The sequence below is a fragment of the Phascolarctos cinereus genome, unplaced genomic scaffold, assembly GCF_003287225.1.
Source record: "Phascolarctos cinereus isolate Bilbo 61053 unplaced genomic scaffold, phaCin_HiC Scaffold_3;HRSCAF=262, whole genome shotgun sequence".
Classification (NCBI taxonomy): Eukaryota; Metazoa; Chordata; class Mammalia; order Diprotodontia; family Phascolarctidae; genus Phascolarctos; species Phascolarctos cinereus.
This window is the reverse complement of record NW_027555736.1, coordinates 108,556,960-108,570,659: the sequence shown is the minus strand read 5'-3', so window position 1 is coordinate 108,570,659 and position 13,700 is coordinate 108,556,960. Positions and strand designations below refer to the sequence as shown.

General features: G+C 42.5%; 1 protein-coding gene across 7 annotated transcripts in view; it reads right to left on the bottom strand.

Moving 5' to 3' along the window:
* The window catches only part of ARMH3 (armadillo like helical domain containing 3), a 223,733-nt gene that overhangs the window by 34,508 nt on the left and 175,525 nt on the right, over positions 1-13,700 (bottom strand). For 6 of the 7 annotated variants that reach the window (XM_078151093.1, XM_020967140.2, XM_020967127.2 and 3 more), the window contains one exon: positions 12,235-12,313. The exons of the other annotated variant lie outside the window; for it this stretch is intronic. In XM_078151093.1, coding sequence (XP_078007219.1) covers positions 12,235-12,313 — 79 coding nt within the window. The remainder of the gene's footprint in view (positions 1-12,234; positions 12,314-13,700) is intronic. 7 annotated transcript variants of the gene reach the window in all.

Below are 13,700 nucleotides of genomic sequence, written 5' to 3'. Positions count from 1 at the left end.
GGTCTGACTGGTTGGATCAGCTTTTCAGCATGGTGGACCAGATAATGAACCTCACAGCGGGTGATTAGTGAGAAGCCATCAGCTGGCAAAAGCAGCAGTAGCAGTGACTTCCTTTAATTTCCCTGGGCAGATGCCCCTACACTATATGTCATTCTATGCCTTCCCCCCACCCCCCCACCTCTTTACTGACTTTATTTGGTTTGAAGCCCTAGGTGATCCTTTTGAATCTCACCATTGCAATTCACTTTAGTTCTAAACAAGTCTAGGTCCCTGGACCTGCAGAATCATCACACCCATTCTCAGTGAGTGACTATTAATGGGATGTGGGAAGAAGGGAAGCATGCGAAACAATATGGAAGGAGAGGACATTGGACATAAACATCTTGTCAAGCTGCCTGCCTCCTCCTCTGTGGCCTATTGGCAGTTCAGCACCTTGACCCATGAAGACGCAGGCAGATATCTTTTTGTCTTCCTCTTTCCTTAGAAACATCACATCTCAAGGAAAAGAGACAGACAACACTATCTCTTTGCTCTGTGCACACAGAGAATTAGACGTGAAGTTTCTGTGTCACTGCAGTCTGGAGCTTATGCCATGCCTTGTGGTCCCTTCTGCACAAATGAGGCATTTACAGGATTTAATGCTGGCTGCCACTATAGGTTACTCAGATTTATTTCTAGCCAGATATGCAGGTTTCAAGACCCTCCACATGTTTCCTTAATACTGGCTGTTTACAAAAGATCAGAAAACTAAGGCGGTGCTTTCCAAAGGGTTGAAAACTAACAGAGCCATCAGATAAGACACAAGTTTGCTGAGGAATACCTCTAACCTATGGTGTTTAACAAAACAACAAACCATGCTCTTTTAAGCATGTCCAATGCATTTTTATGTTGAGTCTTGGAAACAAGTCAGAATAAAAATAATAGATTCTAGGTTGGTTTCTTGGGCAGGAGTTCAGTCAGACGGTCAATAAACATTTATTAAGCACCTATTATGTGGCAGGCACTGTGCTAAGCACTGGACATACAAAGAAAGGCAAAGGACATACCTTGCCCTTGAGCTCACAATCTACTGGAGGAGAAAACATGTAAACAACTATGTATATACAACCTATAAACTGGCTACAGAGTGGATCCTTGATGGTTGACTTATACTTTCTTTTCTTCTGTGGGAAAATTTAGGAAATACTTGGGTGCTGTCTTTGGGACCTTTTCTCCAAAGATGAGAGGTGACAGAGCCATATGTTCCTTTTCATTTCACCTGGACAGTCACTCTTCCTATGTATTGCTAATAAGGGCCCCTGTCCTTCTAACTGAGGTTGAGAAAGGATGTAGGGGAAATTTCCTGCTCACACAGGGCAGGAAATGCTGACAGTAGAATTTCTTTCTTTGCAGATGAGACAAAGTAAAATTTCTTTCTTTGTGGACAAGACAAAGTAGAATTTCTTTGTTGACAAGACAAAGTACTCAGAGTTTTGTTTTCACCAGTGACCTCTGTATTCACACTGACAGTTCCAGCTAGGTTGTGGGACATTAATTTTGATAGAGCTTTAAAAAAAAGTGATGCAAATGCTACTTTAAAATGGACAATTAAAATTAAATGTGCCCCCAGGACCAGGTTCATGCTTTATCTCTGTTGGTCATCTTCCTTATAGGCTAGGATAGAAAAAAGGACCTCTCACCTCCTAGGCAATGAAACTGCACCATGCCCAACGCCACAAGTTGGGCATTTTTTGCCACTGCCAGGAGCAGTTCTTATCTCTGACTTACAGAAATAAGTAACTTCCTGGCAAGACTCAGTGCCTGTGTCTTCTGAGCTCTGGTGAGCATAGCTTCTAACCTAAAAAGTGCTAAGAACAAATGAATTAAATCAAACTTTTCTTTCTGCCAAACTAGGAAACCAAACACTAAAATCCAAGCGAATTAGGGCGAGCAGGCAGGGTCAGGATTGAACACATGTGTACATGGCACCCACCTCCCCCTACCTCCCCAAGCTGGATCTCCAAGAGCAATCTTCATTCAGGACTTTGGAGGGGAGGCACAAACCCAATCCTACTGATTACAATGCAACATAGAGTATTAAACATGGGAAACATGTGAGTTATGATCATGCCGGGAATCTTACATCTGAGCTCTCTAATTTTTGTCATTGTCAAGTGAGGCCAATCTCTGCTCCTCCTCTTAAAAGAAGTACTACTCTTCTGAGAAAACATGGCAGTCTCACCTTTGAGGTGCATTCACAGAACCCTATTCACCCACACAGCAGCCCCGGGTATAATAATGAGCTCTTCAAAGCTGCAACGGGAAAAGGAGAAAGTTCTCTACTGGCTACTTCTTTTATAAGGGAGTCACATTCTCTATTCCCCTTCCCCTGAAATTTTCCAGAAGCCCTTCTGAGGGAAGAACTGGGTTCAGTGTTCCCCCCAAAGTCCCAGACTTTGGAAGTGCTTTCTCAAGACCTGCCTTTGCTTCCTGGCGTTGGGCACTGTTGTTTTAGTTGTTCTGGTTTTCTTGGCAGAGATACTAGAGTGGTTTGCCATCTCCTTCTCCACTCATTTTACAGGTGAGGAAAATGAGGGTTAAATGACTTGCTCAGGGTCATACTGCTAGTAAGTGTCTGAGACCACATTTGAACTCAGGAAGATGAGTCTTCCTGACTTCCGGCCCAGTGCTCTATCCACTGCTCCACTGGGTACTACCCAATGCTCTAGGGAAATCACCAATACAACTGTGATTTATTAGGGATGATCAATACTGTGTAGTTATTTGCAGTGAGTTTAATCTGTAGATTACGGGAAAAACAGAAGTTTATAAAACTAAACAACAGACAGCAGTGAATATATCATTGGTTCAAACTGAGATGCCTTGAACTGAAAGTAACCAATCACTCAAGCCCAAAAAGATAAAGGCAGACTAGGACAGAACCAGAGTCCAAAGAATGACTAGTGAATCTGGTTTAGGTCCTGACAACTCCGGGGAGTTGCAGATGTAAGCCAAGTGGCCACCAGATTTCTCTCTGCTGTTGTGCTTGGAAACTGTACTCCCAGAGTATGGAGTAGAAACAAAGTTCTTGCAGCTCTCTTCCTTGTCTACTGCCCTAGAAGGTTTGTAGTCTTTCCCATATTCCCATTTGCCCCAATTTAGGTCCTCCCCCCCAATAGCCAATGAAGGGCTAGATCAGAAGGTTAAATCCCTTTCTTTTAGAGAAATCCACTGGCCAGCCTCTTTGCCACCTGCAGTACTTAGTCCCTGACTAAATATGCCATTTGTTGGCTTCAAATCCAGTCTCCCAACCTCATTTGAAGGTGAACTGAGAACCTTGATTTTTTTTTTCTCTCTAAGTGCTTCTCTGGTCTTGTTAATTTGCTTTTACTGACCTTTTCCTTCTACTAATGCATACCAACTTTTCCACAGTGCTGCTGCACCTGGCACCGGGAGGCTAAGCTTGCTATGAAACTTGAGCCCTAATGAAAGAAAACAATGGGGAATCGGAATCTATGCAAAGTCCTCAAAGGGGAGAGATTGAACCAGTTCAAAGAGGTGGGCTGGCTTTCATGGCTTCCTTTACATCCCAGCTAAAATCCTGCCTTCTACAAGAAGCCTTTCCTGGTTTCCCTTAATGCCTGTGCCTTCCATCTGAGATAATCTCCAATTTATCTTATATATGCCTTGTTTATACAAAGTTGTTGTCTCCCCTTTCAGGCTCCTAGGTGGCCCAGTGTATAGAGTGCTAGGTCAGGAAGACTGGAATTCAAATCTGGCCTGAGTGACTTATTTGCTGAGACTCTAGGCAAGTCATTTAACCTCGGTTTGCCTCAGTTTCCTAAACAGTAAAATGAGGATAATAGCAGCACCTACCTCACAGGGATGTTGCCAGGTTCAAGTGAGATAATATTGGTAAAACACATTACAGTGCTTGGCATGTAGCTGGTCCTATATAAATGCTTCTACTCTTCCCTTTCCTTTAGAATGTGAGATCCTTGAGAGCAAGGGCTATTTTTTTTGACCTGTAAGCTAGGAAAACTCACTAGCCAATACTTGTCAATTCCTGTAAAATCACTTCGAATCCCCAAAGTCCTCCCAGCCAGATCCCCTCAAAATGTAGTGTATGGAATACAGTAGGCATTTAATAAATGCTTGATAAGTGAAATTGCATTCTCTGATATGATCTACTAGGTAAAGCTGTCACCTCTCACTCAGACCCCTCCCCTCTCCCAACCAGCACGCAGTTAACTTTAAAAATCTTTTAAATTTATTTTCAGTTTCAAATTCTCTTCTTCCCTCCCACTCCCTCCCTCACCCACTGAGAAGGCAAGAAATAAAATATCCATTAAACATATGAACTTATGCAAACCATATTTACATAGTAAATTCTTAAATAAATGCTTGTTGACTTGACTAGAAGACTACTTAACTTAGCTTGTTTCTTTGCCCACGTGGGGATGGTATAGAGTATGGAGGTGGGCAGGTGAGGGGGGAATGGAACAATGAACTCTTATTCCTTTTCAGAAGTCTTATCTGAATTCTGTGCCTCTAGGTTCCATTTCTTTTTTGTTTGTTTGTTTTTGTTTTTGCTAAGGGCAATTGGGGTTAAGTGACTTGCCCACAGTCACACAGCTAGTAAGTGTTAGTGTCTGAGGCCGGATTTGAACTCAGGTCCTCCTGACTCCAGGGCCAGTGCTCTATCCACTGTGCCACCTAGCTGGCCCCCCCTTTTTTTTAGGCAATTGGGGTTAAGTGACTTGCCCACGGTCACACAGCTAATAAGTTTCAAGTGTTTGGTCTGAGGCCAAATTTGAACTCAGGTCCTCCTGACTCCAGGGCCAGTGCTCTATCTGCTGTGCCACCTAGCTGCCCCCAATTTTTTTTTTTTTTGGTGGGGCAATGGGGGCTAAGTGACTTGCCCAGGGTCACACAGCTAGTAAGTGTTACGTGTCTGAGGCCAGATTTGAACTCAGGTCCTCCTGAATCCAGGGCTGGTGCTCATCAAGAGTGCCAAAGGCCTTCTCTCTGACATCCTAAGAGAGATTACAAAGCTCCCCTTGGTAGAGATTCAGGTGAATTTCTAGAGCCCGAAATTAAATCTGAAAGGGATGTTTTTGGCTCAAAAGACAGTTCTGCTCAGAAGACCCTATGAATTAGGTACAGGGGAATTAGGTACAGGAATACGCTTCAGGCATCTAGAAAATACATGTGTGGAGAAAACAATTTAGAAACTTACAGCTTCATCTTTCAGTCCCCGACTTAAGGCAGATAAACCTATTCAGGATCTAGCCTTTCAAAACTGCCTACTCAAGCCTGGGATTTTGAGGCTTTTCTATCACCCCTTCACTATGATTAGCTCCCATCTCCTCTGACAAACCAAGTAGACTGAAAATCTGTTCTCGTGGTCCCAACATGAAAATGGAACCAGAAAGCAGGACATAACATAGAGAGCAAGGAGGGAGTGGGATAGAAAATCAGTCAGGCAACACCACTGACCCAGCACCAACTCTGTACCACAAAGAAATACCCAGGACCCTGGCTTTGAAAAGCTCACACAAATCGGAGTCCCCTTTTAGCCAATGCTTAGTTCAAGTCTTGGTGCAACTGCTCCTCACCCTTCTAACCCACAGAATTATCTCACTCCTATGAACGCAGAGGACTGACTAGCTGCAATATTCATTTGACAGCAGAAACTATCTAATGGCATCTTTTGTACTATCTTGTACTGCTGTTTAGTTTTCTATGGTATCTCCTCAACAACACAGTGAGCTTCTTGATGGCAGACACCAGACCTTATCTTTCTACATTGCCACAGCTCCATGTAAAATGAAGTGGGCACGCAACACTGTTAATACTTGTGGAACGAATGAAAAGCTTTCCTAGGACACTCCGTATGAAAAAGAGTGGGTCAGTTACTTGCTTGCATTCCAGTGAGTGTCTCAAAAGGCACAAAGATGAATAAAAAGGACGGCTAGCCTCAAATCTCATTTACTGTCCAGGGCTTACCTCATGGAAAGCCTTCTATGAACGTCTGCTATTCAGTTTTCTCTTGGCTTTGTGTGATTGGTGTTGATGCCAATCAATATTTAACAGGATTTAAAAACAAAACATGGATTGGATAGTTTGGCAGCAGCTGGAAAAGAAGCAGCACGAGGTGCCATTCAAAGCTACTGAGCTCACTCCAAGCAGCTCCACAGCAAATTCCTGAATGAGGGGCCATCTCCAACCACACAGTAATAATAAGGTGATATTTTATATAGTACTTTAAGATTGGCAAAGTGATTTACACACACTCTCATTTGATCCTTATATCAAATTACTATAGGCATCATTATCCTTAAAGAGGAAGCTGTGGCATCATTGGTAGAGAGCTGACATTGGAGACTTGAAGTCCTGGGTTCAGGTCCCACCTCTGACCTCTCCTCACTGTGAGACCTTGGGCAAGTCACTTAAACTATCAATGCCGTGGACCACATTCTAAGACTTAGTTGCAGTGAAAATGTCACCCTGCATTGGTAGATTGAGTTTCCTCAAGTTGGAGTTGCCTGAAATCACAGTTCTAGGCCCTATCCCTATCCTACTATTATTCCTATTTAACTGATTAAGAAACTGAGGCTGAGAGGTTAAAGTGACTTTCTGATGGTCACAGAGTAAATATTGGAAGCAGGATTCAAATCTAGATTTCTTTTTGATCTCAAGCCTAGAACTAGAATTCCCCTTTCAATACATTTTCTTAGTTTTTTTTTTTAAATGAAAGTAAAGCCATTAGCTTAGATCACTCTATATATCAGGATCTAAAAAGTCAAGGACTGATCTCAGAAAACTTTGCATAGGTGAAAAGCTTCAGTGATCTTGAAGATATATCCAGCACTGGGAGGCCAGAGACATGATCTGCTGGGGGAATGAAAGTCAGTGCTCTGGATGCTCCCAAAGCACAGGGCAGGAGATCTGGGCTTACAAGAATGACTTACTGGTGGAGGGGATGACTTTCTTCCCAGACTCATCCTACAATGTGACTGTAACATGAATGAATTAGAGACTATCCATGGATAAATTGGTCGTGGTCTCCTTAAACTTTGGCTTGGTACCAGGAAGTAAATTATAAATTAAGGGAAGGAATGGGTCAGTTGAAAGTAACTGCATTGCAGCCAGGCTGGAGAAAAAAATGGCCTCTGAAAACTAAAGAGATCAATATAGATTCCAAAATTATTGAATCTAAAGCTTGTCAGTCTATGCTAATTGCTACTCTTTGTCAAACCACGTGGTGGGATCTTCAACCACAATATCCTTTGTCAAGATATTAGGAGACACCCTGTTTTGCAGAGCTAAGTCCCAACAAGCAAGCTGTGCCATGAGCTTCCCATAACAACAACCCTTTGGGCTCACCCTCTGGGCAAAGTCCACATAATTACTGTGTTACTTTGACCAGCCCCAGGTGTTCTCTGAGCTTGGACAAGCACCGGACAAACTCGGACAGGTTCTGGTCATGAATCCTGCTATGAATCAAATTTGTCACATTTTTGCTGTTACCCCTCATTGTCAGGGCTATACCTCACTGCCTACCCACTGATATAGATATTAAGGTCTACCCACACTAAAGCGGGTCCTCCACTAGGGGTGAGGCCCCGGCACATGTGTCTAGATTCCCTCCTTGCTTGCAAGCCCTTTTTCTCACTTTGAAATTAAACTTCTGTTTGATTCCTCACTCTCCTTTCTGTAGCCTACTCGGGCTCTGGCCATCCACAGGTTATAGGCCAGTTTGGTCCCGCTGATGCCTTTAAATACTCTTCTCTCACCTTCTTGGGTAGAATTAATAAGAACAAACACTTCAATGGTTTTTTTCCCACCTGGGATGAGGAAATGCCTCAAAGCCAGAGAAGTCAGTAAAAGGAAATAAAGGACAGTATAAGATAGGAAGCCACAGCTACTGGGAAGGTGATCCCTTCAAATGCATTAAACATAAGACAAATAAATCAATTTACCCATGGATAGTCTCCAATTCATCCATGTTACAATCACATTTGGGAGCTGTTTCACAACTCTTGGGAAAGGTCTGTGTCTTTTTTTATAATCTTTATTCATAAAGATACAGCATTTACAAGCAAGAGGTCAAAACAGGCAAGTTTCCCAACTCACCCCAGACAAACAGAACACCTGTGTATGCATTATGGAAACACACACAATTTGTTAGACTGAAAAATTCACAACCATTTGGTCATGCTGAGGGTATTAGCTGATTAGAATGCTTTGCCCTCCATGAATCTAAGAAGAATTAACAGCAAAATCACATTCATCTTTTGGACATAGGAAAAAGAGCCCCAGCATGAAAGCCTGGGCTTTGTTTAGAAAGCAACAATGGGACCATAACAAAAACCTCACTGAAACAGTGCAAGGGAATTAGACAGAGGAAGGTTCTGTCCTTGAAAATTTTCTTTCTTGAGGATGTCAGAATTCAGGAGTCTTTTTCCAGGACAAAGTGGAACATTAGATAGGCATATCTAATAGGACAAAGATTTAGCCACCCTAAGAGTTACTGAACTCTCTAATTCCAATTGCTTCTACCTGTGGCCCTTAAGCTTTATTTTACTGTGTTTCTGAACACACTTGGAATTTTCTACCCAGTATAACTGCCAACAATTGTAGGGCCCAACTGCACCTACAGCCACTACCCTTGTACAGCTATGAATACCTTTGACATTAAGTGACAGTAACATTAATGTTCACAAATGAATGGGAGGTGAAGGTGTAGGACAGGAGTGGGGAGAGTTTAAGGATGTGATAAAACATAAACAAGACATGAACAAAGTAATCAATCACTTTTCAGGTTCAAAGAATCTAACAAAATACAATCAGTGATCCTCAGAGCCAGTGAGGAAGTAGCAGTTACAACACTTGGTAACGTTCCTGAAAGGGGCCTTGGTAGAACATTAACCAAGACAAAGGGATTGCCTCCATTCCAGTCTCAGATGTAGTGCTGCCCCTTCTCCTTCTCAAGCCTCACCTCTCTACATGCATCCTTGATCCCATATCCTCCCAACTCTCCCGCAAACTGTTCCTGGTATCTTCCTCCATATCTCTCTTATTTTCAATCTCTCCCACATCAGTTCCTTCTCTGCTCCCAACAAATAGTCCATGTCTTCCTCACCCTTAAAAAACTCTCACTCAATTCAACCAGCCCAAGACTTTTCTTGGCCATCTCAAACTAGATGTTCCATAGGCAAACTCAACTTGTCCAAACCAGAACTCATTATCTTCCTTCTACCTTCCCCCCACTCACCAAAAAAACCCCACCCTATCCCCTTCCTAACTTCCTTGTTACTACGCCACAATCCTCACAGGCTTATAATCTTAGTGTCAATCTTTTTTAAAAAATAAGTTTTAATTGATTCTTCTGTTTTTTTACATCATCATACTTATCTCTAGCATCCCTTTTCTTACCCCTCCCAGACAGACTTCTCATATAACAAACAGTATTTTTTAAAGACAAAAAAGAAGAAAAAATTCGGCCCAATTGATCAACATTGAAAAAAATCCCAAAACATGTGTCATGTATAATACCTGTAAAAGGGTGGACTGGGGATATCTTCTCATATGACTTGCCCAGGGTCACACGACTAGTGTCTGAGGCTGGGTCTGAACTCAGGTCCTATCCAGAGCCAGTGCTTGATTGACTGTGCCACCTAGCTGCCCCGATACAATTTTGTTACGTCACTTTTGATTTTTTTTGTGTGGTTGTTCTTTCCATTTACATTGTAGGAATTATTGTGTACACTGTTTCTTGGTGTCAATCTTGACTCTTTCATTCTCACTCATCCTACACATCCAATCTGTTTCTACCTTCACAACATCTCTGGTACATAAACCTCCTTCTCTTTACTCACAAAGCTACAACCCTACTTTAGGTCCTCATCTTCTCTCATCTAGACCACTGTAACAGCATAACTGGTCTCCCTGTGTTCCCCAATCTATCTTCCACTTAGCCATCAGAGTGATTTTTCTAAAGCATAGCTCTGATCATGTCACTCCCACCCCCCTGTTCAATGAGCTCTAGTGGCTCCTTATTACCTCCAAGATCAAATATAAAGTCCTCTGCATAATTCAGCCCCCTCCTACCTTCCCAGTTTTTTTATACTTTATTCCTCTGCACGAATTCTATGATCCAGTCATAGTGGCCTACTTGTTCTTGATTAATGCTCGTTGACTGACTGACTGACCAATTCCAGTGTCACTTTCTGCAGGAGGCCTTTCCTGGTCCCTGAAGCTTCTAATGCCTTTTCTCTCTCAGATTACTTACCCTCTACTCTTCCCTATCCCATTAGAACGTGAGCGCCTTAGGCAGTGTTTTTGCCTTTATTTTATTTTTTTTAAATTAATTTATTTTGATTTATTAACAATCACTTCCATACGCTTTTGAGTTTAAAATTTTTCTCCCCCTTCCTCCCCACCACCCTCCCTAAGACGGTGCACAATGTGATATAGGCTATACATATACATTCTGTCTTTATCTGTACAGCTACCACTTCATACAGTGCTTGTTACATAGTAAGCACTTAATAAATACTTGTTGACTAAGAGGGTTGGGATGTGAAGAGCTGAGGATGGCGCTTCAAGACATTTCCCAACACTGTTATCCCTGCATAAAGCTGGATTCTCCCTCTCTTCTTTGGCTCGTGATATATCTACATTTGGGACGACACTTTCACTGGCCCACTTTGTTTTGAAGGAAAAGGTCTGGATGGCAGAGGACGGATATTGAAGCGTGTGCTTCCTAATCATCTTTTTCCCAAAACACTTTGTGTATTAGAATAAATTTTATTATCGGCCTGCTACTGCCACCAGAGATAGATTTCAGCCTGACATTCCTAAGCTCCTGAGGATGAATACTGCATATAGCTGACAGGAAAAAAGCTTCTTCGTTTTCCTTAAAGTAACAAATTACCTGGGACTTAGTGTGGTAGCAAAGTTGTCCCCTCCTATTCATCAAGCTAGGCAAAAAGGCACTGAATCACTTTAAATAAAAATCATACAACACAACTGATCTGAAATGGCACTACAGGGAAGCAGCAGCTCCCCCACCTTACACACAGCAAGTTCGGTAGAAAGAAAATGCATTCAGTGGAGCAGGACCCATGACTCCTCTCCAGGCAGGATAGGAACAAAGAACAAGAGAGCCAAAACATCAGAGCAGTTTAATGCCAGGAAGAAGTCTTGCAGTTCCCTACAGAAACAGGGACGATAAAGAAAGTAGGAGTATTAGGTGAACACAACCCCGTCCAGCCTATCAGTTTAAAGTTAGGATGAAAGGAAAGAGACAACAGTGGCACATTCTAGGATTGCTAGTTAGGAACAAACCTCTTTAGGCCTTGTCTGGTGGCCTTCGGGAATGCCAAAGCATATGGCCATGCCACAACTGGCCAGCTGACCAGCCAAGTTCACAGGAGGCTAGGGTTGGAATGCAAGTGAGGCCAGCTGGAAGAACACAAAGGGAGGGAATATAGCAACCTGGCTGGCTTGTAGACTATTATGTGCCTCTTATCACATGAGTGCCCGTGTACCACAAACTAGAGGGGCATGGAGAGGGGGGGCACTATGAAAGGGATGGCACATTTTATGATATAAAAATAGGGCTCATTGTCCCAGTCCCATACATCATGCTCATCTTCCTGCCATGCCAAAACCCCATCTGCACTCTTACATAATCTACACCCAAGTGTAGGCGCCTTGGGAGCACAGAAAATCAGGCCAAGTTCAGGGAAAACAAATACGTGCCTGTATTTGGATCCCTCCTCAGCCAGTCTGTCCCATTGAAAACCTGCTCAGAAATCACTGCTCAGGGCCAAGCTATTTCAATTACCGTCCCAATGAGTGCACTGGCTTTAATGAGCCCAACTGCTGCAAATTAAGCTGAACTCAGGATTTCTCTAATTGGCAGTTTCATCCTTTTCCAAGTTCCCATTTCTTATTTTTGAAAATCAACAAGACTGTCTGCCTGGACTAGGAAAAACACCACCCACCCTCAACAGGCCACTAAGAACACACTAACTTGTCACCTGCTTGTCTTTTATATAATCAAATGATGTGGGTAGCATAAGCATCTCTGTTTCTGCTTAGAGGCTACAGGCCCTTCCTAATTCTTCCCAGCAGCTGAATTGTTGCTCTCAAACAGACTAGACTCAGCTAAAAGAGCTCTCTTATCCACTCTCACTCCCAGCCAGTAACAGAGAGCAATCAAAAAGTTGTGGTATTCCTTACCTGTTCCTCAGACAGCTGGGATATGTGATTCACTGCAGCATAGGACTCAATTTTGGGGTTAAAGTGGTTGATGATTGCTCTGAAACAAAGAATCGACATTAATAAAGTACTAGGTGCCAGGAGAAGAGGCAGTAAGTCAACGTCCTGAATTTAATGTTCCTGGAGAAAATAGGGTGTGTATGTGATGAGGTGCTTCCACATGCAGGGAAGGGTACACCACAGAAATATGACAGATCTTCAATAAACCTCCAATGTACTATAAGTAAGAGCTGCTACACTTCTCAATCTCCATGCTTATTGTATTGTCGGGGCTAAACAGATCTGCTTCCCAGAGGCCTATGGGATTCTCTCAGACTTGTTTAGGAAATGGTAGCCTCATTATCCTTAGTAACTGTGATAGGGACGCTAATGGTAGATATGTCCTTGAAACTATCTTTTTAGACAAGCACAGCCACAAGAACAGGCCAGAGGACAGCTGTTGTCTGGCCAGGGTTGGAACAAATAACAAAGGCTTTAACAAAGGCTTTAACAAAGGGTTAATGCAGAAGGAAAGACAATAGGGTCTGCTTGGACTCTGGATCTTTTTGAAAGGATAAAAATGAAGTTTAGCAAAGAGATACTTTGTTGGGTTTTCAAGTAGCCCATGTCACATCTAAATGGAGGACAAAGACATAGAATATAACCAGAGGAAATTTTGGGGCTGATAGCTGGGCAGGCATCATGGTGTGCGCCCTTAGGAGGAAATAGATTTTCATTTCTCTTTGGACCTACTATATTGAGGCTGGTGATCTAATTTCGGCCCTCAGGTATCACCAACAAAGTCTAGTCATTGTTAGTAAAGAATTTTCTTCCTTAAGTACATCTTGAAGGCAAGAAAGAAGGGGAGGGAGGAAGAAAAAGAAGGGAATAGAGAAGGGAGGTGAAGCTGGAGAAAAATTTAATGTCTCTAGAGCAAAACTGGGAATAGATAAGAGAGATGGGATCCAGTTGCCACATTTCCAACCACAATGAAGGTGGGTTGTGTTTTTCCTACTCCAGGAGGAGGAAAGGAAGAAAAAGAGAAGGCAAGATGAAGAAGATGTACAAGGAGATTCCTACTTCAGTTATAAGTTGAACTAAATGACTTCTGAGGTTTTTTCCTAAGCCCTAAGATTCTGATAACTCTAAAACTCTAAAAAATGTCTTGAAGGCATTTCAAATTCAACTTGTCCATAACAGAACATATTATACTTCCCTAAAGCCTATCCCTCCTTCAAACTTCCTTCCCCATTTCTGTTGAGGGCATCACCATCCATCTCTAGTCACCTAAGTTTGCAACCCTGTTGTCATTCTTGGTCATTCTTTCAGTTAACTCAAATTTTATAATTTCTTTCTCTACAACATCTTTCACATACCTTCCCTTCTTTCCATTCAAAGTTAGCACCCTAATCCAGGGATTCATCAAGTCATCTAGATTACTGCAGTGG